The 21,738-nt window shown below is 42.3% G+C and overlaps 1 protein-coding gene across 5 annotated transcripts in view; it reads right to left on the bottom strand.

The window, feature by feature from the left end:
• Positions 1–21,738, bottom strand: part of NUMB (numb homolog (Drosophila)) — a 107,947-nt gene that overhangs the window by 41,007 nt on the left and 45,202 nt on the right. For all 5 annotated transcript variants that reach the window (XM_015420067.1, XM_015420066.1, XM_015420068.1 and 2 more), the window contains exon 2: positions 18,320–18,462. In XM_015420067.1, coding sequence (XP_015275553.1) covers positions 18,320–18,445 — 126 coding nt within the window. In that variant the 5' untranslated portion in view covers positions 18,446–18,462. The remainder of the gene's footprint in view (positions 1–18,319; positions 18,463–21,738) is intronic.

Here is a 21,738-nt window from a genome sequence, read left to right as displayed (position 1 = left end):
TAAACCGCTCTGAGACTCCGAGTGAAGGGTGGGGTACAAACCCAATCTCTTCTTCTAAGTGGTTGCACTTAGGGACATTGTGTGCAGGTTACAATGTCCTCAAATAAAGAGTTGCAGAACCACCTCTGTTTGCATTTTGTCAAAAGCAGCATAACCCAGCTAGGAAATTTACCTCCAGGTTGGACTAACAGCTGCAAAACACGATCTTCAGCAGCTCCCACAGAACTTTACAGTTACAGTTCCAACCAAAGCCAATGCTTGCTTCCACATCCTTGACCGATGTCCTAGAAAAACGGGATACAGGTGCAACTCCCACAAGACCCAAAGCAACTATTACTGGAGCTGAAGTAACTGGAAAAGGTGTAGGAGAGCAGGTGCAGAATATAAAATTTATTTGACTCTTGTGGATCCCAACACGTTTCACAGTGAGCTTCATCAGGGGATCTATGATAAAATCTAGCATACAGATACAAGTTCATTACACTATAAAACAATAAGTAAAATAGTTATTGTTTAATTATTGTTTTATAGTGTAATGAACTTGTATCTATATGCTACACTTTATAATACATCCCCTGACGAAGCTTACTATGAAACGCATTGGGCTCCACAGAGCCAAATAAATTTTGTATTTTGCACCTGCTCTCCTTCGTCTTCTCCACTTACTGGTGCAGCCACCACATTTCCTGATTGCTGAAGTAATTGACACAGAAGATGGAATCAAAGTCGTTGACTCAGGTTATGTGGGCACAGAAGACTAGACTGTAGCATACAACTGAACGAGGATTGCCAACCTCCAGGTGGTGGAGGAGGAGGAGGAGGAGATTGGATTTATACCCCGCCCTTCACTTGGAGTCTCAGAGCGGTTTACAAACTCCTTTCCCTTCCCCTCCCCACAACAGACACCCTGTGAGGTGGGTGGGGCTGAGGTGGTGGCTGCAGATCTTCTGGGATTACAACTGATTTCCAGGTGGCAGCAATCAGTTCCCTCCTCTCCCCCAAACCCCACCCTCCTCAGGTTCCGCTCCCAAAATCTGCAGGTATTTCCCAACCCTAAACTGAACAGATGTAGTCTTGACTGTCCAACACGCATCCAGAACCAATGGATGTTTTCTGGTATCATCTGCAAATAAAGTACAGATCAGTTGTAGTACTGAAGCAGGGGATCAGAAATCTTTCTATATTTTTCTATATATTTCTATTTAAAAAGCTATTTTTAAAGGAGTTTATGGGGTTTCTCCCCATTAGCAATGTGAAGGCCCAGGGAAAATAGTGGGAAAATTCAGCACCGAGGAACAATTGGAAATCTGGGTAAGCACTGGAAAAATACTCTTATGGAATGTTTTCATCCTTTGCCCTAAAAGCACTACATGCATTCCATAGTTTCAGTCACTCAAAATGTGTAGCAGAAAGATCTTTAGATAATTATCTATAATGTTATATAATGATTGTGTATAATATAAATATACTTTGTATTTTCAAGGATATGTTTATAGTTCAAATGTGACTAGTTTGATTTTTAATATTGTGTGTTTTAGGTCTGAACTAGATATGACAGCATCCTCATGTCTAACATGGAGACACTGCCATTTTAAAGCCTGAAATGGGGGAATTAAAAAAGGTGCAGTGGGACAAGGTGCTCTCATCGCCCTCCCCCATGTCTTTTCAAGTGCCAAAATAGCCACAATCAGCATTGGGCTGGCCCCCCCTGGGCCTAGGGACACCAGGTTAGCGGTAACTAGGACCAGGGTGTTCTCCCTGGCGGCGCCAACACTGTGGAACGAGCTCCCTCATGAGATTAAAGCTCTACGGACCTCCAGCAGTTCCGTAGAGCCATTAAAACGGAACTGTTTCGCCAGCCGTTCCAATAAGAACTGATTACGCCGGTGGTGTCGCGCTAGCACTTTATCATAGGAAGTATTAGCTGGGATTTTATGGAACTGTATTTTATATTTTGTAATTGTTGGTTTTAACCAAATGTTGGTTTTAAATTGCTTGTAAGTCGCCTTGAGCCGCTTCGGCGGGAGGGCGGGGTAGAAATTTAATAAATAAATAAATTCAAAGCATTTCTAAAATGCCCATTTTAGCTTGTAAAATGGTGGTGGCATCCACATGTTGGACACAAAGATGCCATCACATCCAGTTCAGCCCTGAGGGCACTACTCAAGGATTCAATTTTTTTTCATTATTGTAAAGTTTAATATCCCAATATGCCACTAATCATATTGTGACTTTATAAGAATATCTGTCCTAAAGGCCACTTAATTTTGTAGCAAGCTAAAGTTCTGCTTTGTATTCTCAATTCTCTCCCCCACCCCTGCCCCTCAGAAGGCAAAACCTAAAACACATGCAGTAGCACAGGGTGCCTTCTCTAACATTGGGTATATTTGTAGTTTAGAAAATTGCATCATCTATACTTTTAAATTTTATAAATGACAAATGATACATTATATACTTAGGTATAATGCATGCATTTTATGATCTTAGTGTAAAATATGTTTTGGTTTGATAAGTACTACAATTTTACCCATGTCATCAAGATTTCCAAATTTTTTACATTTCTGCTCACCACATATCTGGAATCTTGTTCATGCCTTCTATGCAAATAAATTTCATGCTTCTGAAGCTACTGTGGAGATACCCATCTCTAACCAGATGAAACGTATAATTGTCAAATGTATTTGCATAATTTGGTTCCAAGCTCTGCCAGACATACACATGTAGGTGCTAGATGAGTAAAGTTAAGCAGTACTTTGTTCATCCATTGGTTCATTTGCACTCAACTGCAGGGAGTCAGTGCCCATCTTTCTACTTGCTTTGATGCAAGTCATATTTGAACTGGTAAGTTCAGAAGCTAGTTGATTGGCAGGCTTAAAGAGGAGTTTAAAACATTAAGCTAGAGCCCCGCACAGGTTGGGGTTTCAAGGTGGGTTACTGGGGCTGAAAATGTATAACTGCTCCTCTGTAGTACATGTTTAGCAGCACAATCCTATGCAGAGTTATTCCAGTCTAAGTCAATGGACTTCAACTGGAGTCACTCTACATAGCATTGCACTTCTTAAAAATTTCAGTTCATTGATACCCTGCATTTCTCCCCAATGGGGACCCAAAGCAGCTTACACCATTCTCTTCTCCTCCATTTTATCCTCACAGTTGAAGAGATTACTATTATGCATAACTTTCACTTTCCCTGATAGTGATATTCGCTGTCAATTTTGCAGTATTCCTGTCTCATCTGGAATCTCAATCAGTAGATCTTTGTCACAGCTTTTTTTAAAATAAGGGATCTTTCCTTTGAGCACCAGCCAAAATTTCATAGAGTTTTGCAGCAAGACTCTTTGATTCTCTGGGTTAAGATATCTTCTATTTTATTAAGGGGGCAGAATTAAGTCCACCTGATGCCACTGAAAATGAATGAAATTTTTAATCTGAGCATGCTTACATGCCAATAAGAAGGCTGCTCCTATTTTTTTGTTCTTTCTCTAGAAAAGTTACATGGTCTGCACTCTTACAAAATCCAACAGACTCATATATCCTGCCCTAAGCCAACATATAAAATTAATATATTTCACTGTGAGTCATCACAGGCACACATGAGGACAAATACAAATCAAATTGTATGCTACATTTGTTTCATGTTTGTAATAAGGCTATTCATCCAGGTTGAATCCAATCGGTGTTGCCTTTTCTTCCAGGGAGCAGCCATGGCTCAGTGTTAGAGCATCTGCTGAGTATGCAGAAGGTCCCAAGTTCAATCCCCACCATTTCCAATTAAAGGATCTGGCAATAGGGGATGTGAAAGACCTCTGCCTCAGAAGTTGGATAGCGGCTGCCAGTTTGAGCAGACAAGACTGACCTTGATGGACCAAGGACCTCATTCAGTATAAGGCAGCTTCGTGTTTCATATATACCTATCCTGCATGTACTGCTAATGACCTCCCAACAGTGGATACAAATACAGACTCCTGTTACTATCCCAATCATGTTTATTTTAAAAAAAAAACCACTTCATTGATTTGAGGAGGGGCCATGGCTTATCTGCTTGGCATGCAGAAGGCTCCAGGTTCAATCCCCAGCACCTCCAGTTTAAAGACCAGTTAGCAGGTGATGTGTAAGACCTCCATCTGAGACCCTGGAGAGCCACTGCCAGTCTGAGTAGACAATACCAATTTTGATGAACCAAGGTTCTGCTTCAGTATAAGGCAGCTTCATGTGTGTAATGTATCCAACTGGATAGCGGCATATCTTTGATCAAACTCCCAGATGATTTGTGACTCATCTTTTCTGAACAAAGTGGGCCAGGACCATCAATCTGATCACATCATCCTATCTATTCTATCTCATATGTGGTGGCAATGTCCATGCATTAAGACCTATGGAATGTAGTTTTTAAAACCTTGGATGAAGTAACAAAGAATATCCCTTGTGACCCTAGGATGCTCTACTGAGTTTTCTCACCAAAAACCAAAACAAAACTGCACAATTCACAAGAAAGCACTTCTTTCTGCAAGAATTTTAACACCACAATATATTTATTTATTTATTCATGAGACCAGCTGAGCTCTGAGCAGGAGCAGGAGAGAGAGCTGTGAGAGAGGTGAGTGGGTTTCTTTTACTTGCTTTCAGCTGAGAGAATTCAGCTAAGGATATTTTGTGGGAAAACTGTGTTTAGCAGTGTGTGGAAGCACTTAGAGTTCTTGCAGAGTCCTGGCTGATTGAGTGTGGGAGAGGAACGGGCATTGTTTGACTGGGATTGCCTGTAATTGAGAGGAAGTGGAAGGGGCATTGTTTTGCCTGTGATTGAGTGCCTGGGGGAATTTGAATTTGAATAGCTGCTGCCTGACCTCTGCTGGGGGAGGCCTCTATTTAAGGAAACACCTTGGCAGAGGCACGAGCCTCTGGCCGGAGCCGAAGGGCGAGCTAAAGGGCTCTTTGCCTGTGGCTCTTAGCCTAGGGACTCTTGGACTAGGGGCTCTGTAAGAAGCCCAAAAATAGCCAGAAAGACAAGGCCCTAGGCTCTTTGTCTTTCCCGTAAAATAATTTGACTTGATAACAAAACCCACATAAATACCAAGGGTTTAAAAGGGGGGTTATATTTATTTATTTTAAAAGAATTATGAAGCCAGAATGCCAGCAGGGGGTTGGGGGCTATCCAGTGTTTTGCACGGAGTGTCACATGTATGACTATCTGCCCACTGGGCAGAAGTCTTGGGTGTGTCCTCGGTGCAAGGAGCTCCTGGTTCTCAGGGAACGTGTGTGCTCCCTTGAGGCCAAGGTGGCTGACCTGGAGAAGCAGAGACAGTCAGCTAGGCACACAGAAAAGACTCTCGGGGACTTGTTAGCTACGTCCCACTCTGGATCTGGCAGCCCCGCTGCTGTCAGGGAGCATGAGGGTCTAGGGGAAACAGGGCACCGTGCTGAGGATAAGGGGAATGTGCCCTCAGAAGGGACCTCTTCCCCAGCTGGTGAGCGGCTCTCCTTTTGCACCAAGGAACCATCCCTGAGCAGGGTGGGAGGGGGGCTCTTGGTAGTGGGTGATTCGATCCTTAGGCAGGTAGACAGCTGGGTGGCGAACCCGCGTACTGACCGTATGGTGACTTGCCTGCCTGGTGCGAAGGTAGCGGACATTACGCGTGTTTTAGATAGGCTGGTAGATAGTGCTGGGGAGGAGCCAGTGGTCGTGGTGCATGTCGGCACCAACGATGTGGGGAAATGCAGTCGTGAGGTCCTGGAGGAGAAATTTAGGCTGCTGGGCAGGAAACTTAGGTCCAGGACCTCCAAGGTAGCCTTCTCAGAAGTGTTACCTGTTCCACGCGCAGGGCCGGAGAGACAGGCAGAGATCAGGAGTCTCAATGCGTGGATGAGACGATGGTGTAGGGGGGAAGGGTTCAGGTTTGTTAGGCACTGGGATACTTTTTGGAACAAGAGGGAGCTGTACAGGCGAGACGGTCTCCACTTGTCCCGAGAAGGAACCAGGCTGCTGGCACTTAAAATCAAAAAGGTGGCAGAGCAGCTTTTAAACTGAATATTGGGGGAAAGCCGACAGGAGATGAAAAGTCTCTGGTTCGGGTTGGCTCATCTGAGAGAGGTGAGGGGGTACCGGTTGCTTTTCTACAGGGAGGTGGATTGAAATTGTCCACAGAGGCCATGGCTGGTGACATGGACTGCCGGACAACGACTCGAGATAGCAAGAGGAAGGATGCAGGCTTAACTTGTAAGGGAAATTACAGCTGTTTCTATACAAATGCTAGAAGTGTCCGAGGTAAAATCGGGGAGTTGGAGTGCTTGGTGTCGGAGGGAAAAATAGACATTGTGGGTATTTCTGAAACTTGGTGGGATGAGGAAAATCAGTGGGACACAGTGATTCCCGGTTATATATTATATCGGAAGGATAGGGGGGGAAGGGTTGGAGGTGGGGTAGCTCTGTATGTCAGAGAGGGTATAAAGTCTAGAAAGATTGAGAGGCTAAGTGAATTGGATTCGCTTCTGGAAGTTCTATGGGTTGAAATAGGGGGGCCAAAAGGAAACTTAACACTGGGAGTTTGTTATCGCCCACCAGATCAAAAGATAGAGGAGGATTATAAAATGATGAATGCCTTAAAGATAGCAACTAGACAAAAACACTGTGTAATAATAGGTGATTTTAACTACCCACACATTGATTGGGTCAATATGTGTTCTAGCCGGGAAAAAGAGATTGAGTTTCTAGACACTCTAAATGACTGTGCTATGGAGCAGATGGTCACGGAACCTACCAGGGGAGAGGCGATCCTTGATTTGGTCCTAAGTAACACTCAAGACCTGGTGAGAGATGTAAAAGTGATTGCACCGCTTGGAAACAGTGATCATAATGTTGTTGAGTTCATCATTTGTACAAATAGAGAATTGGCCAAAAAGACTCACACAACCATTTTTAACTTTAAAAGGGGTAATTTCTCTGATATGAGGGGACACGTGGGGAGGAAACTGAAAGGAAAAGTAGAAAGGGTCAAAACAATTGGGGAAGCTTGGGATCTATTTAAAACTACGATCCTAGAAGCTCAAAAAATATATATTCCGCAGGTTAGGAAAGGCACAAACAGGTATAGGAAAAAGCCTGCATGGTTAACAGGGGGGGGGTCAACAGTGGGAGGGCTTCTGGTGTCCTGGCCCCACTGCTGGACCTCCTGATGGCACTGGTATTTCTGGCCACTGTGTGACACAGAGTGTTGGACTGGATGTGCCTTTGGCCTGATCCAACATTGGCGTCTCTTATGTTCTTATGTTCTTATGTTCATTCATTAATCTATTTATTTATTAGATTTATACCCCGCCCTCCCCAGCGGGCTCAGGAAACAAGATGCTGTTCCCACTAAAGAAAGTTACAATATATAGATCTACATGGGAGAGGAACCAACATGCTCAAGAAACCTTATGGCAATTGTATATTGAATATCAGAATAAACAAAGTTGGAGGAGAAGGTGCCATTTTTGTATTGTGCATGTTAAGTTGTGATAATGCACTTGCACCGATAACATAAGCACTTCTGTATGCCCAATTTTTAAAAGGAATTGTATGGGCACAACTGGTTGTGTCAAGAGGGTTTTCATGTGGTCAGGACAATTTCAGCTGACAAACAACAAACAACAAACAACAAAACTAACCTGGAAAGTATAAATCTACAAATGAAAAGGTAAAACTCTCCCAATTTCCCCCCCAAAGACAACTAACAATGCTCAGAGAAATATACTAAATATACTGAATACATATACAACGCTTCAAGGAAATGTAATGCACACCATAAAGTCTCACAAACCACAGAATATTAATTCTTGAAAGAAACACAATCCTAAATAGTCCACAAGCACAAGCCCTCTAAGGGGCAATAACAGTCCATAGAAAACATGGACTGTTTTGCTGCCATGGGGTCTCACAGTTAGGAGACAACAACTCAGCGCTTACCAGCTGCTGTCCTTTATAAAGTTTATATCTCTGGTATCTGGCATTACATTTTATGGCACACATAGCCTGGACCAAGAAAGTGACATTTATGTCAAATCCGGCCTTTATAACAAATGAGTTTGACACCCCTACTTAAGGGTAACTTTCCATTGACCTGAATGTTGCATATAATAGCATTGTGGTCACTGTTCCCAACTGGTGTTAACAACCTCTTCATCTCTCACCAGGTCTTCATTTATACCCCACCTTTCTCCCCAATGGGAACCCAAAGCAGCTTACATTATTCTCCTGTCCTCCCTTCTCACAACAACCCCATGAGGTAGGTTAGGCTTGAGAGTGCATAACTTGTCCACCCAGCAGCATTTTGGACTTCTCTGGTGGCTGGTAGCCATATTGGTCTGCAGTAGAGGAGCAACATTTCAGTCCAGTAGCAACTTAAAGATGAACACGATTCCCAGGATATAAGCTCAGAGAGGCAGAGCTCTGACAAAGGAAACTTTGACTCTCGAATGATGGTACTCTGGAAATCTTTATCTTTAAGGCACTATTGGACTTGAGCTATACCTCTTCACATTTGCTTGACACTTCAAGGCTAGAAAGCTGCCAGGCAAAAAGAGGGCATATGGTAAAATGTGGTAGTTTGGCAGCAAGCCTTGTCCACTACCCACTCAGAGTGACACAGTAGATAGGTTCTAATTGGCAAATGAGTATCCTGCATAATTTCCTGTAAAAGGAAGGAAAAGGATGAAACAAACTGGGTTCATTTCTTTCATTTCCTCATTTTTCTTAAATAACAATGTTATCTGATGTCCTCACTGTCTCTAGCTGGCTTTCCTACTTTTATATTTAAAAAAACTTTTCTGGGTAGTTTTTCTATTTTTAACATTTCACTTTTTAGAATGTTTCTAGGGTTGCCAGATCCCCTTGGCTTGCCAGCAGGAGGATTTGGGGGGCGTTCCAGGGGTGGGTGGCGATGTTGTACGACATCCTCAATGCAATGATGTCACACAGAAGTGACGATATCATGTCGGGGACATCCCATGGCAACGCTCTGTGTTTTGAGCAAAACTCTATGGTTTTCTGACCTAAAACCATAGAGTTTTGCCCAAAAGCAGAGTGTCGCAACATGACGTCCCTGTTTGGGGAGGTGCTTCCCCACCAGCCAGTTGGCTGGCAGCAGGCAGAAGCCTGAAAAATCAGGGGAACTCCCCACATGGACCGGGGGTCTGGAAACCCTAAATGTTTCCTGAACTCTTATAAATTTGTACTTGTTTCTCTTTATCATTTGAGCTGGACTTTCACAGTTAAAAAGACATATTACTCACTCCCATACATTTGTGTGTGCACGCACTTTAGAACTGGAGGTCCATATTCTGAAATGGAACAAGAAACTGAGTATTTAAACACTGCAATATTAGGAGTGAGTGAACTAAAATGTACTGAATTTGGTCATTTTCAGTCAGAAAATTACAAAATGTTTTACTGTGGAAATGACAAACACAGAAGAAACAGAGTTGCTCTTCTAGTGAGGCAAGATGTAGCACAGGCAAACAAGGACTATAATGCACAGGCTGACCGGATTATTTCAGACTTCATGGAAAATCTATCCACATATCATTCAAGTTTATCCCCCAGCTACAGATGCTGAAGAGGAAGAAATTGAAAGATTTTATGTAAATGTCCAGGAAGAAATTGATCACATATCTAAGCAAGATGTGCTGATAATAATAGGTGACTGGAATACAAAAGTGAGGAACAAAGCAGAATGAAATATTGTCAGACAATGTGGGCTACAGTATGAAAGGAAGCAGGAGAGCAACTCATAGAACACAGTGAAGATAACAAGTTGATCATTGTGAATACATTTTAGCAACCCAATAGATGACCGTATATGGCCAATAAAGAAATCAAATAGATCATATAATTAGAAGCAGAAGATGGAGAAGCTCTACCCTCTTTGCTAAAATAAGATCAAGAGCTGTTTGGGGTACTACTGACTATGAACTGTTAATTAAAAAAAATAGAATATTCCTGTAGTTAAAAGAAATGAAAAGCTTCGATGGATGACTGATGAAACTCTTAAAATGTCTCAGGATAGATGAGAAGCAAAAGGAAAAGGTAACAGAAATAGAATCAGAAGTCTAAATGCCGTGTTCCAGTGACCTGCACACAGAAACAAAGAGAGCTATTATAATAACCAGTGTAAAAAAATAGAAGAGAACAAAGGAGGAAGAATACAAGATCTGTTCCACAAGATCCAAGAAAACAAGGGGAAATTTAAAGCACAGTTAGGCATGCTGAAAGATCAACATGGAAATTATTTAATTGAATAGGGTAAACTAGAGTAAAGGTGAGAACAATACATTGAAGAACTATACAGAAGAAATGAAAGGATGGCAGATTCCTTCAGCAGAATCTTCTGAAGAACCACCTGTAATTTTAGAAAGTAAAGTGAAAACTGCACTGAGAGCAGTTGGGAGAAACAAATCACCAGGAGTAGATGGGATATCAATACAGCTATTTCAAGCCAAAGAAACAGAATCTGAAATCTTAACAAGTGTATGCCAACAAATATAGAAAACAAAACAATGGCCCACAGACTGGAAATTCTCCATTTACATTATTATTCTGAAAAAGGAGACATCAAAGACTGCAGCAACTATCAGACCATTGCATTAACTTCTCATGCGAATAAAGGGCTGCTCAAAATCTGAAACAAAGACTTACCATATATGGAATGAGAAATGCCAGACATTCTAGCTGGATTCAGAAAGCTAAGAGGCTCTATAGATCAAATTGCAAATTTACATTGGTTACTGGAGCATACAACAGAATTTCAGAAGAAAGTCAGCTTGTGTTTCATAGATCACAGCAAACCTATTGACTGTGTGGATCACGAAAAGCTATGGTTGTGTGCTACAACATCTGATTGCTTTGATGTGCAACCTGTATAGACAAGAGGCTACTGTTAGGACAGAATAGGGAGAAACAGAATGGTTTCCAGTGTCAGTCAGGATGTATTTTATCTCCTTATCTCTTCAATCTATATGCAGAACATATCATACAGAAAGGAGGATTAGATTTAGATGAAGCTGGTGTGAAAACTGGTGGAAGGAACATTAACAATTTGAGATATGCAGATAACACATTACTGACAGAAAACAGTGAAGACTTGAAATGACTCCTGATGGAGGTTAAATCAAAAACTGCCAAAGCATGATGACATCTGAACACTAAGAAGTAATAACTACCAAGGAATTACACAACTTTAAGGTTGATGATGAAGAGACTGAAATTGTAGATTTCCTGTTTCTTGGCTCTATCATCAACCAAAAGGGAGACTGCAACGAAGAAATCCGAAGGAGATTGAGAGTGGGAAGAACAGGCATGAAGGAACTAGAAAAGATCCTTAAGTATGTTGCCGATAACCAAGCTCAAGATAATTCAAGTTATAATATTCCCCGTTACTATATGTATAGGTGTCAAAGTTGGCCAATGAAGAAAGCTGACAGGAAGAAAGTCGATTCATTTGAAATGTGACACTGGAGGAGAGTTTTATGGATACCATGGGCCACCAAAACACAAATAAATGGATTCTAGATCACATCAACTCTGTCCCAAGAAGGTAAAATGACTATTGTACTTCAGTCACTCTGTGAGAAGACACATTTCAGTAGAAAAAGACAATAATGCTAGGAAAAGTTGAAGGCAGCAGGAAAAGAGGAAGACTCAAAATAAAATTGATTGACTCAAGGAAGCCACAGCCCTTGGGCAAGCCATAGTTCTGGCACAGCTGTCCTTGGAAAAAGAGCAGTTTCTGTCAGAGCTCTCTCAGCCCCACCTACCTCACAGGGTGTCTGTTGTGGGGAGGGGAAGGGAAAGGAGTTTGGAAGCTGCTCTGAGACTCCTTTGGGTAGTGAAGGGTGGGGTATAAATCCAATCTCTTATTATTATTATTATTCTATTTGCAAGACCTGAGCAAGGCTCTGAATGATAGGATGTTTTGGAGGTCATTATAGGGTTGCTATAACTCAGAAGTGATGTAACAGCACTTACAGACATTCTGAGGCCTTTATTATATTAAATGTATAAACTCACTTTCAAATATTTAATTCATTACCCTTTGTTTAACATCTCACTGTGACTGGCACTTATGTCTCTGGCACTGGGGGGGGGGGGGGGGGAGCCATCTATCACAGCAGCAGAAGCACAACATTTTCTTCCTTAGTCCAGAACAGTATAATCACAGATTCATGGAGGATAAGATCTATCAGTGACTACTAGCCATGTTGACTAAAGGGAACCTCCACATTCAGAGACAGTAGACCTCTGAATATAAATGCCAGGAGGCAACATCAGTGGATTGCTTTAGTTTCTACTGCCCTACTGGCCCTCCAGAGTAATTGCCTGGTCACTGTGTAAGACAGGATGTTGAACTAGGTGGACCACTGGTCTGTTCAATCAGGGCTTATCTTACATCCTTATCACCTCAACAGCATTCAATGGCATTCAAAATCAAATGTCAAATTAGTTGCAGTTGTGTACTATATGCATAACTGGAAGCATTTAAAAATTGTATTGCATTTCCAGGCCACTTTAGCAGATCTTTCCATGAGTAGGAAAAAGTCACATCTCTACAAAAAGGAGATGAGACATGCAAACATGACAACCCAGGGGGGGCAGCCACACACCAAAGCCACTTTTTAAAGCAGAACTCCCATTTTCTGAAACACCTGGAAACATCAAGTCAATGTATAACAGAAGTATACTTAAAGAACAAAGTTTGAGTCCAGTGCCACATTTAAGACCAATGAAGTGTTATTCAAGGTATGAGCTTTCGCATGCAAGCATACAATAAGGAAGTGTGCTTGCACACGAAAGCTCATACCTTGAATAAAACTTTGTTGGTCTCAAAGGTGCTACTGGACTCAAACTTTGTTCTGTTGCTTCAGACTAACACAGCTACCCACCTGAATCTAGAAGTATACTAACTAAGTCTACAAATTAAGTTTCCTTGAACTCAAGTTTGTACCACAGTCTGCATGTACAGTATTCCACGTATCTATTCAGCCGCTGCAAATGTGCAATGTAGTACTGAGTCTTGCAACTCAAGAATCTCAGCATTGTTTTAAAGACTTTAATTTAGTAGGGAGGTGCATTTACCATGCAACTAATCAAAACACAATCTAAATGGGGGGGGGGGTTGGCGGCTGAGCTTCCGGCTGGCCGCATCCCTCCCACACTCCGACCATTCCCACTGAGGATTATCAAAATTGCTCTCAAAAAATAAAACTAACTCAGGAACAAAATTTAATGTCGGGTATGGGAAGGACTAGGGGGAAGAAGGGAGCAAAAAAAAATATCTTACAGACCCCCTAGGAAGACTAATACAGACTCAGACGACTCGGAAGACCTAGAGACGTTCTTGATGGAGGATATGGCGGCGGGAGCTAGCAACTCTGATCCAAGTTATCAGACTATGATCCTGCATGCTTCGACAGAGATAAAAGATGAGCTTAAAAATGAACTAAAGACTTTGAGCGTGGATGTCGGACAATTGAAAAAAGAATTCGGCCAGCTCAAACAAACAATAGAGCTGATAAACAAGAAACTCGATGAACTTACCTTAACAATGAAAATGACCGGGGGGGGGGGAGCAGAAGCAGCTCATCAAATAGCATAGAAAACAGCGGACAAAATGAAGGAGGTAAAGGACTTTGAGGCTTGGGCCAAAAACAAAACTATACTCCAAGAGATTAAACTAAGAGGAAAAAAAGGCCAAACTTCGTGGGGTCTCATTAAACTTTTCTAAAGCAGAAGACCTTACTGTATCTTTAAATAAATGCCTGTGGCAGACACTTGACTCAGCAGAGGTATCAGAGCCCTCCGAAATTATTATCACCTCTGCCTTTCGTATAAACGTGCCGAAAACAGCTCCTGAGGCTGCTACACCAGACATTCTGATTGATTTTACGGAGGTACAGATCAAAAATAAACTTTTTTAAATCACTAGAGAAAAAGAGTGCTTGTCCCTCGAAGACACGATTGTGTTTCTATTTGCCGACATTCCAGCTGAGATACTTCTCACGAGAAGAAACCTTCAAGACACAGCAAAGAAATTGAGAGAACACGGGATCAAATACAGATGGCCATCTAATGGTCATCTAATGGTCAATCTTAATGGCAAGACATTTACCGCATATGATGAGCATTCTGGAAAGAAACTACTGGAAGCGGTGATTAAACAATCAGACGGAGATAATTGAAAGGAGACAGTATGTTTCTGTTATCAGTATAATAGATTTTGTTGAAAGAGAACAATTAAAAGAGAACAAGAACGGAATCTAGAATTAAATCCAAAGTGGCAACTTTTTATTAATGTAAACAAAGTGGCATCTAATAAAAGTATAGCTGTCAATAATTAGAGGGCATGGTAAGGAGGTGGAGGGTGTGCTCCCCTCCAGACCTCTGGTAGTAGGGAGGAGGGTTCGCCTTCCTGCTGAGGGGGTTTCCTCTTCAGCCCTTGGTATCAGAGGCAACCCTGTTCAGCTTACTTTTCAGTTATAGAAGAATACAGAATTATAGAGACTGAGTGTAAAGGACAGAAGCTAGACGATTGAACAGCTAATAATTAACAAATAATCAAATGAAGATGTATTATTGTTAGACTTTAAAGAATATCTAGAGAAATATTGGGATGTAAAAAACAACTTACTTTGCTTTGATAACTATTGAAAAAAGAATGATATTTAGAATATGTTTAAATGTATAAGAACAAAAGTTAAAATATATGTTACCTGTAGAAGTAGATAAACGAGTAAGGGGGAAAGAGGGGAATATAAGACGTGGGCTGGAGGTTGGAGCACTGTGGGAAGTCAGAAGGGGTGGAGAAAAGGATATATGTTAATAGGTAAAATGATGTATGTTTGAATTAAGAAATATATCCTAATAAAACTGTTTTTTTAAAAAAGATGTATTATTGTTTAGCACGTGATTTTGAGGGAGCTGTATGGTGGTTTATTAAGCGGGTAGAATATGGGAATAAGAAATAAAAGGATTAAGGTTAATTTTCTGCTTGTATAGACGAAATGTCATCCTATTTTTTTGTTTTAGATTATGTAATAGAGTACAAATATATATATTGTATGAAATAGTTGTATATATACTCCAAAAAAAAGAAAATGAAAAAACCCCACAATCTACATAATGGGAAAGGATTATTAATGTAAATTACACTTCCTGAGTACTGGGCCTCAACTAATCCAGTGTCTTATTGCTACAACCCTGATTTCAGTTTCTATTTCTGCATGCTGTGTTTCACACACCTAGCCAAAACTCACCTAGATATCTTATGTTAGCGCTACTGCTTTATTTGTACTTTTTGGGAAAAGGTGGGAGGGAGAGAACAGAGGCAATTCCCCCACCACCATCTAAGCCTGACACATTCAGATAGGAGAAAACTTTGCTTGTATACTCTTAAGGTTGGAAGAGCTAAAGTGGGACATTTATCTTTTTATGCTCCATTCTCTCATTGCACAACAGGCAAGCAGCCTGCATTGCATAGTAGCAGCTAGGATCTCAAGCTGCCACACACACACAAACAGAGCAAGGGGAGCAGAAGTATCACATTTCTATGTAAGAGGATATCTCTCTAAAAGCAGACCTGTAGAAACTGCACCAATTCACCCATTGTCATGTACAGGCTTTGTTCTTTTCCACACACACAAAAGTGGAGCACACAGAAAAAACCCTGCTCCTCTCTATCTCACTGTGATGAACACTTAGCTATTTGAGAACTATTGTGCTAGTGAAAGTTTCAATTGCCTCTAGAGAAGAGAGGTCCCTCCCCCCCCCAATCCACCTGAAAACTAACAGGGAGGATCTCTTTGATGTAGGATACAGGAGCTAAGAACTTCACCCCAATTTGGGGAGAGACAAACATTACAGGTAGGAATGTGTTTTCCACCGAAACCAGTGTAAATGCTACCAGAGTAACTGAACTACTCTGAATGCATATAGCTTTAAAGCCTCAGAAGAAAATTTACCAAGCTAAACCTGAACAGAAATAAAATCTGCGGACACTTCTAGTTTCTATTACACATAACTATGAACAGAAACCTGAAGACATACAGACAGTATCTTCTGAAAATTGAGTTAAAAGGTTTCTAGTAGTGACATAGCTCTGTATCCTCTCACAGAACACACAAAGCTGCCGTAAACTAAGTCAGACCATTGGTTTAGCATGGTCAGTACTGTGCACTCTGACTGGCAGTGACCCTCAGGTAGAGGCCTTCCAGGTTACCTACTACCTGATCCTTTTAACAGGAGAATCCAGAGACTGAACTTGACAACTTCAGCATGCAAAGCAGATTGGTCTACCAACTGAATCATGGCCTCTCTCACCCATCTGATTGACTTGTATCCACCACAAACAAAGCTATCAAACCCCAATTTTTCATCTGATACAACCTTACTGCAGCTAAGCAGGTAGGTCTCTGGTCAATGTTTTGACAGATCCTACTATAATCTGCCTCAAGTTCCATGACAGAAGGCAAGCAGGATATAAATGTGATCAGTGAATAAATAAAATTTCTTCAGCCACTCTAGGACCTTTCAAATGTTTCAATCAAATGTTTCAACCAAATGTTTCAACCAAAACAATATACAAGCAGCAACAAAAGTTTAGCTCTCAGAAGAGTCAAGCACAGTATTTTAGCTTCCGAAATGGAGACAATGGGAACACTTTTCCAGCTTTCAGTTACAGTATATTAAGTTCCTATGCTCTGAATTGAAATGTTAGGAAGCCTGCAGTTGATTACCAAAGCTGCATTCACTCACTCTTGTACGCAATACTAGCAGCAACCACCATTACTGCTCCAACCAAACCAGAAGCAAGACTGTGCAAACCGGTTTTTTAAAAAGTGATACGAACATGTAAGTTGGGATTGACTTCCCTTGCCATATGGTGTTGGACAGGAAGAGGAAATTAGCTGGGAGACCAGGGCTCCCAAGTACTTCCTTTAATTCGGCGGGGGATGTATTGTTCTTCGCGGGACCATTCCCGCGGGGAAAACACAGGCGCTGCACTATTCCGTTGCCCAGATGTGGCGTAGGCATGTAGCCGGGCGACGCTTTAGCAATGGGGCTGGAAACTCGATGGTACCATCGAGTTTCCAGCCCCATTGCTAAAGCGTCGCCCGGCTACATGCCTACGCCACATCTGGGCAACGGAATAGTGCAGCGCCTGTGTCCCAAGCAAGAATCTTCCAGTGAGGAAGCATGTGCCCCCGCCGGATCGTAAGTAGGTACTTGGCAACCCTATGGGAGACTCAAACTGCAAGTTTAGCCTTAATCCAGAAACACAGAGGAGTATATGACGAGCCCCGTCCTATTTCTGTACAAAAAAAGGATCTAAAATGTCAACCAAACAATATTCCATAAATACTCAACTGTATATTTAATGTATATAGCAAATCCTTGTGGTCTAATAATGCTGCTCACTGTGCTTTTGCGCCTCCAAATTAGTTTTTCTCAAGTGGCACCTGTAGCTGTTGGCAGGACATTCTGGAGTTCCAGAAAGGAATCTCTGTACCAAAACAGCATTACTCATGCCTCCATTATTTCACATCTAGTCAACCATAGGCACTTAAACAGATTTAAAAGCCCTACACTATTCCTTCAGCAGCACTCCTTTGCTACTACCCCTTTCTGTTTAAAACAAAATCAAGGACAACACAAAGAACACCATTTAAAAACCCTTCTTCCTAACAGGAGCCTCTAAAGTGTTGCTTAATACATCATCGGAAAACAAAATACAACAAGGTTTTCTTCAGAGCTATTTTTTATGCACAAGAGTATATAATTACAATATTTATAATCTGTACTCTGCTAAAATTGCTTAAATTATTCACAACAAAGTGAATAAACACATATTAGTAAAGCAAAGAACAAACACCTGTTCATCCAACTTGAGAATTCAGGATTTTTGCCCTCACCTGGATAGCCCAGGCAAGCCTGATCTCAGAAGCTAAGCAGGGTCGACTCTGGCAAGTACTTGGATGGGAGACCTCCTTGAAATACCAGAGGTGGGAGGGCAGGGGCAGGCTTTATTTAGCCACCTCTCTGAATATTCTCCAGGCCCCCAGTAGGGGTCAGTCACCAGAGGTCGCCATGACTTCCAGATGCACACACACACATACGCACATATAAAAAAAAAAAAGAATTCCGGATTTTTAACATATTTGCATTGGTAATAGATTAGAACGCATACTCACACTGGTAAATAAACCATATAATCAAAATAACTGCTATTTAGCACATTCCAGTCACACAGACCCCATTTGGAAGTTCGCTGTTCTGAAAAAAAGATATGCTTACCTTAACTGGGAAGCTGCATTTGCCAGTCCGAACCCCTTCTTCATCTGTCTGCCACTGGTGCGGCCTACTGGCTTCAGGGACATAAACATCCTTCTTTCTCCTAAAGCTCTGCCGTAATTTATTCATTGCTCAGTTGTCACGTCCTACAAGAATAAAGAATCACATTTTAAGTAAGTGAAATGGCCCCCTTCATTACTGAACAGCCCTAGCAAATGGTGAGCCAAGGTAGCACACTCTGCCAATGTAGAAAAGACCATGTAAGTGTCTGAAAGGCTTGCAGCTACAGCACTTCTGAATATACCCTTATTGCTATAGCAGGTGCTTGTTGGGTGGGAAGGAGTCAGTGTTGCCAACTCCAGGTTAGGAAACTCCTAGAGATTTGGGGGCTGAAGCGTGGGGAAGGTAGGGTTTGAGGAGGAGAAGGACCTTAAAGGGATATAATACCATAGATTCTACCTTCCAAAGTAGCCATTTCTTTCAGCTGGGGCTGGAGATCATCCAGAATTACAACTGCTCTCAAGATGATAAAGATCAGTTCTGCTGGAGAAAATGGCTGCTTTGAAGGGTGGATACTATGGCGTTTTATCCTGCTAGGGTTGCTTCCCTCCCCAAACCTCACCTTCCCAAAGCTCCATTCCCAAAGCTCCAGGAATTTCCCAAGCTGGTGCTGGCAAACCTAACTGGGGGAACTGATCTCTGTAGTTGGGAGATCTGTTGTGATTCCAGGAGATCTCCAGGCCCAGGAGGTTGGCAAACCTTGAAGAAGGAAGCAGGAAAAGGGGAAAGACTTTGGAGGCTTTCAAGAAAGGAAAAGTGGAAACAATGGGGGAGGGGGAAATGAGAAGCCTCCCACAAGTTCTTGCGGGTTCCCACTTGTGGCTTATCTGAACTGAAAAACAGAATGTATATGGTTGCCTTGGCTGAATTTGAATACAAGGTATTCTCAGAAGTTTAACCTTACTATGTTCTTCGAATAAGCCTGCTGGTCCCTCTGTTGTTTCCAAAGCCAGAAAATAGCAGCTTACATTGGTAGTCTGGATCGCTGCGCTTTCTTTACATGGACAGACCTCAGACTAGTTCACTGATGCTGTGTGAGATGCCCTATTATTATAAAGTGCATGAGTGTGCATTCAGTTAGAAGTTGCTGGCTTAGGTCTGATAAATTCAAATGCCAATTAGAAGGAATTAGTGTTCTGCTCATTCAAATATTTGACATACACATTAAATAATGCACTAGTAAATATCTTGGGAAGACTTGTAGCATGATATGGGTTAGTTGTATGCTGATTTAGAAGATCTGAGTATACTTTCTCTTTCATATTTGGTGCACTGGTGTTCTTTAGGGAGTACCTGCTCTGCACAGCCTACAAGTGGTGGTGGGGTTTTCCTCCCATCACTGTCTTGTTTTCTTTGTGGCTTATTAAATAACATCAGCAATATAGGGGCTTGGGACAATTTTTTTTTGTTTTATGTTTAGGCTTTTTAAAGCTTTTCAATATCCATTAAACACACGTTCAGCTCTTAAAAAATAAATCCTTTCTTTTTCACCTCTGAAAAATGCCATTTAAAATTCTGTACCAATAATGGTGACCTTTAATCTAGAATCTTAGTACAGACTCTCATGATGGCTTATACTTCAAATGTATAAAACTGAAAGTGTGTGCACTTTTTCTTTTGGATAAGTAACATAAAAAGATTGATGTTTTAGAAAATGGAGCTTGCTGTTATGTTTTCTGGAATGAGGGAGCTCCAGCCCACCAACTGATGTTTCAGAATTAAGCATGAATTCATGGTGCTCACTGCCTGTTGATCTAACACACCACATCTGTACATGCTTTCCACAGGCTATTTTACTTATTACTAGAAAGCAAATGTCTTCTAAAAACTGTTTACTCAAAAGGACTTCCAATTGAACTGAAATTTAAACTGTATCACTTAAGACATGTATTTAGAATACAGTTTTGCCTCTGTAACTTCTGGTGTAAGGAGTAATGGGCGGCACCAGATTTAACTTTTCTTCAAGGAGAATACAAGCCTTAATAAATAATACCTACTTAAACAGATCTTTTTTTTTTAAGGCAAGTGCATACTCATCTGATGCCCTTTAATGTGATGGACCTTCCTTTAGAATTTACAGCAGACATGTCAAATGTGCAGCCTAGGGGCTGGAACTGGCCTGCTCAGGGCTCTTTTCTGGCCCACAAGCAACTGGGGGGGGGTACCCATACTGAATGTGGACTGGAAGAGCCCATATTAGGGTATTATACCCCCTGCTGAGGTACCTCCCTTCCCCAAATGTGGGCCCTCCCCAGGGTCTTCCCCTAGATCTCCAGGGATTGCCCAACCTGGAGTTGGCAGCCATAAGCAGTGAGGAGGGCTGGTTTTGTCCTAACTAATCTCTGCACAGCCAGTCCTCTTGGGGCCTGCCTGCTGCCCTTGGCCAAGGCGCTGGGCCACTCACCTCCTTCGACCAGAGCACATTGGGCTCCTGCCTCTTCCACCTGGGCTGCTGGAAAGATGACTGGTTATTCATGTGTGGCAGGTAGAATCTCTTTGGACACACTTCTCTCAGCCCAGCCCAGCAGCTTCCCACTTTGTGGGCAGCCCAGGGAAGGCACCCGTGGGCACAGGTGCCCATGGGAAGCCTCTGGCTAGCTTACCAAACATGCCTGCTTATGTAAGCGTATGAATGGAACAACGGGCTGAGCGCACTGTGCACAGCAGCCCAGGGAAGAGAGAAGCCTGGTGCTTCTATAAGGGGCTCCCCTCGCATGCAGAACACCAAGGGTTTGGGTGGAGGAGGCCCGCTGAGTCAGGTGATATGGAGCCTGCTAGCCCAAATGTGCGCAGCTCCTGTCCTGCCTCTCTCCCTCCGCAGCATGGAGAGGATTAAATAAGAGATGAAGCCATAGCACATGCATGCTCCCTGAGCTCCCCGCACGCGAGTGCTGTCTTATGTAACAGTCTGAATGGAAACGGGGAACAGGTGGTTCAGGCAAAAGTCAGGGATGGGAGCAGACATTCAGAAATGTGTACTAGGTTTGCATACGGCAGAGACAGGCACTGGATGTACATCTGTGCGCTTGCACATGGGAAGTAATATTTTCTGTGCCTGGATAATGCCATGGAGCTGGTAGGAAATAACAGTCTGCAAAAGGCAATTAAAGTGGAGTTGGCATCTTCGGAGAGTGGCAGCACCTCAAGATCTCTTGTGGTGCTGGGGAGAATCATAGCTTCCCTTGTGGTTCAAGCTTATTGCTGAATGCGGGACTTTGACAGCAGGAGATGTGGGATTGTGCAGCTGCCTCCCCTCCTCCCCTCTCTACCCCTCCCTAAAGCCTGCTGACTATAGCAGTTTCTTTAAGGCAGGGCTTACTGGGTTCCCCTACTGATGCCACTTGGTCACCTGCAGCAACAGA

Source organism: Gekko japonicus, unplaced genomic scaffold, assembly GCF_001447785.1.
Source record: "Gekko japonicus isolate JY-2015 unplaced genomic scaffold, Gekko_japonicus_V1.1 scaffold27, whole genome shotgun sequence".
NCBI classification, from domain to species: domain Eukaryota; kingdom Metazoa; phylum Chordata; class Lepidosauria; order Squamata; family Gekkonidae; genus Gekko; species Gekko japonicus.
Note: the sequence above shows the minus strand (reverse complement) of the source record. Positions and strands in the feature narration are given on the sequence as shown.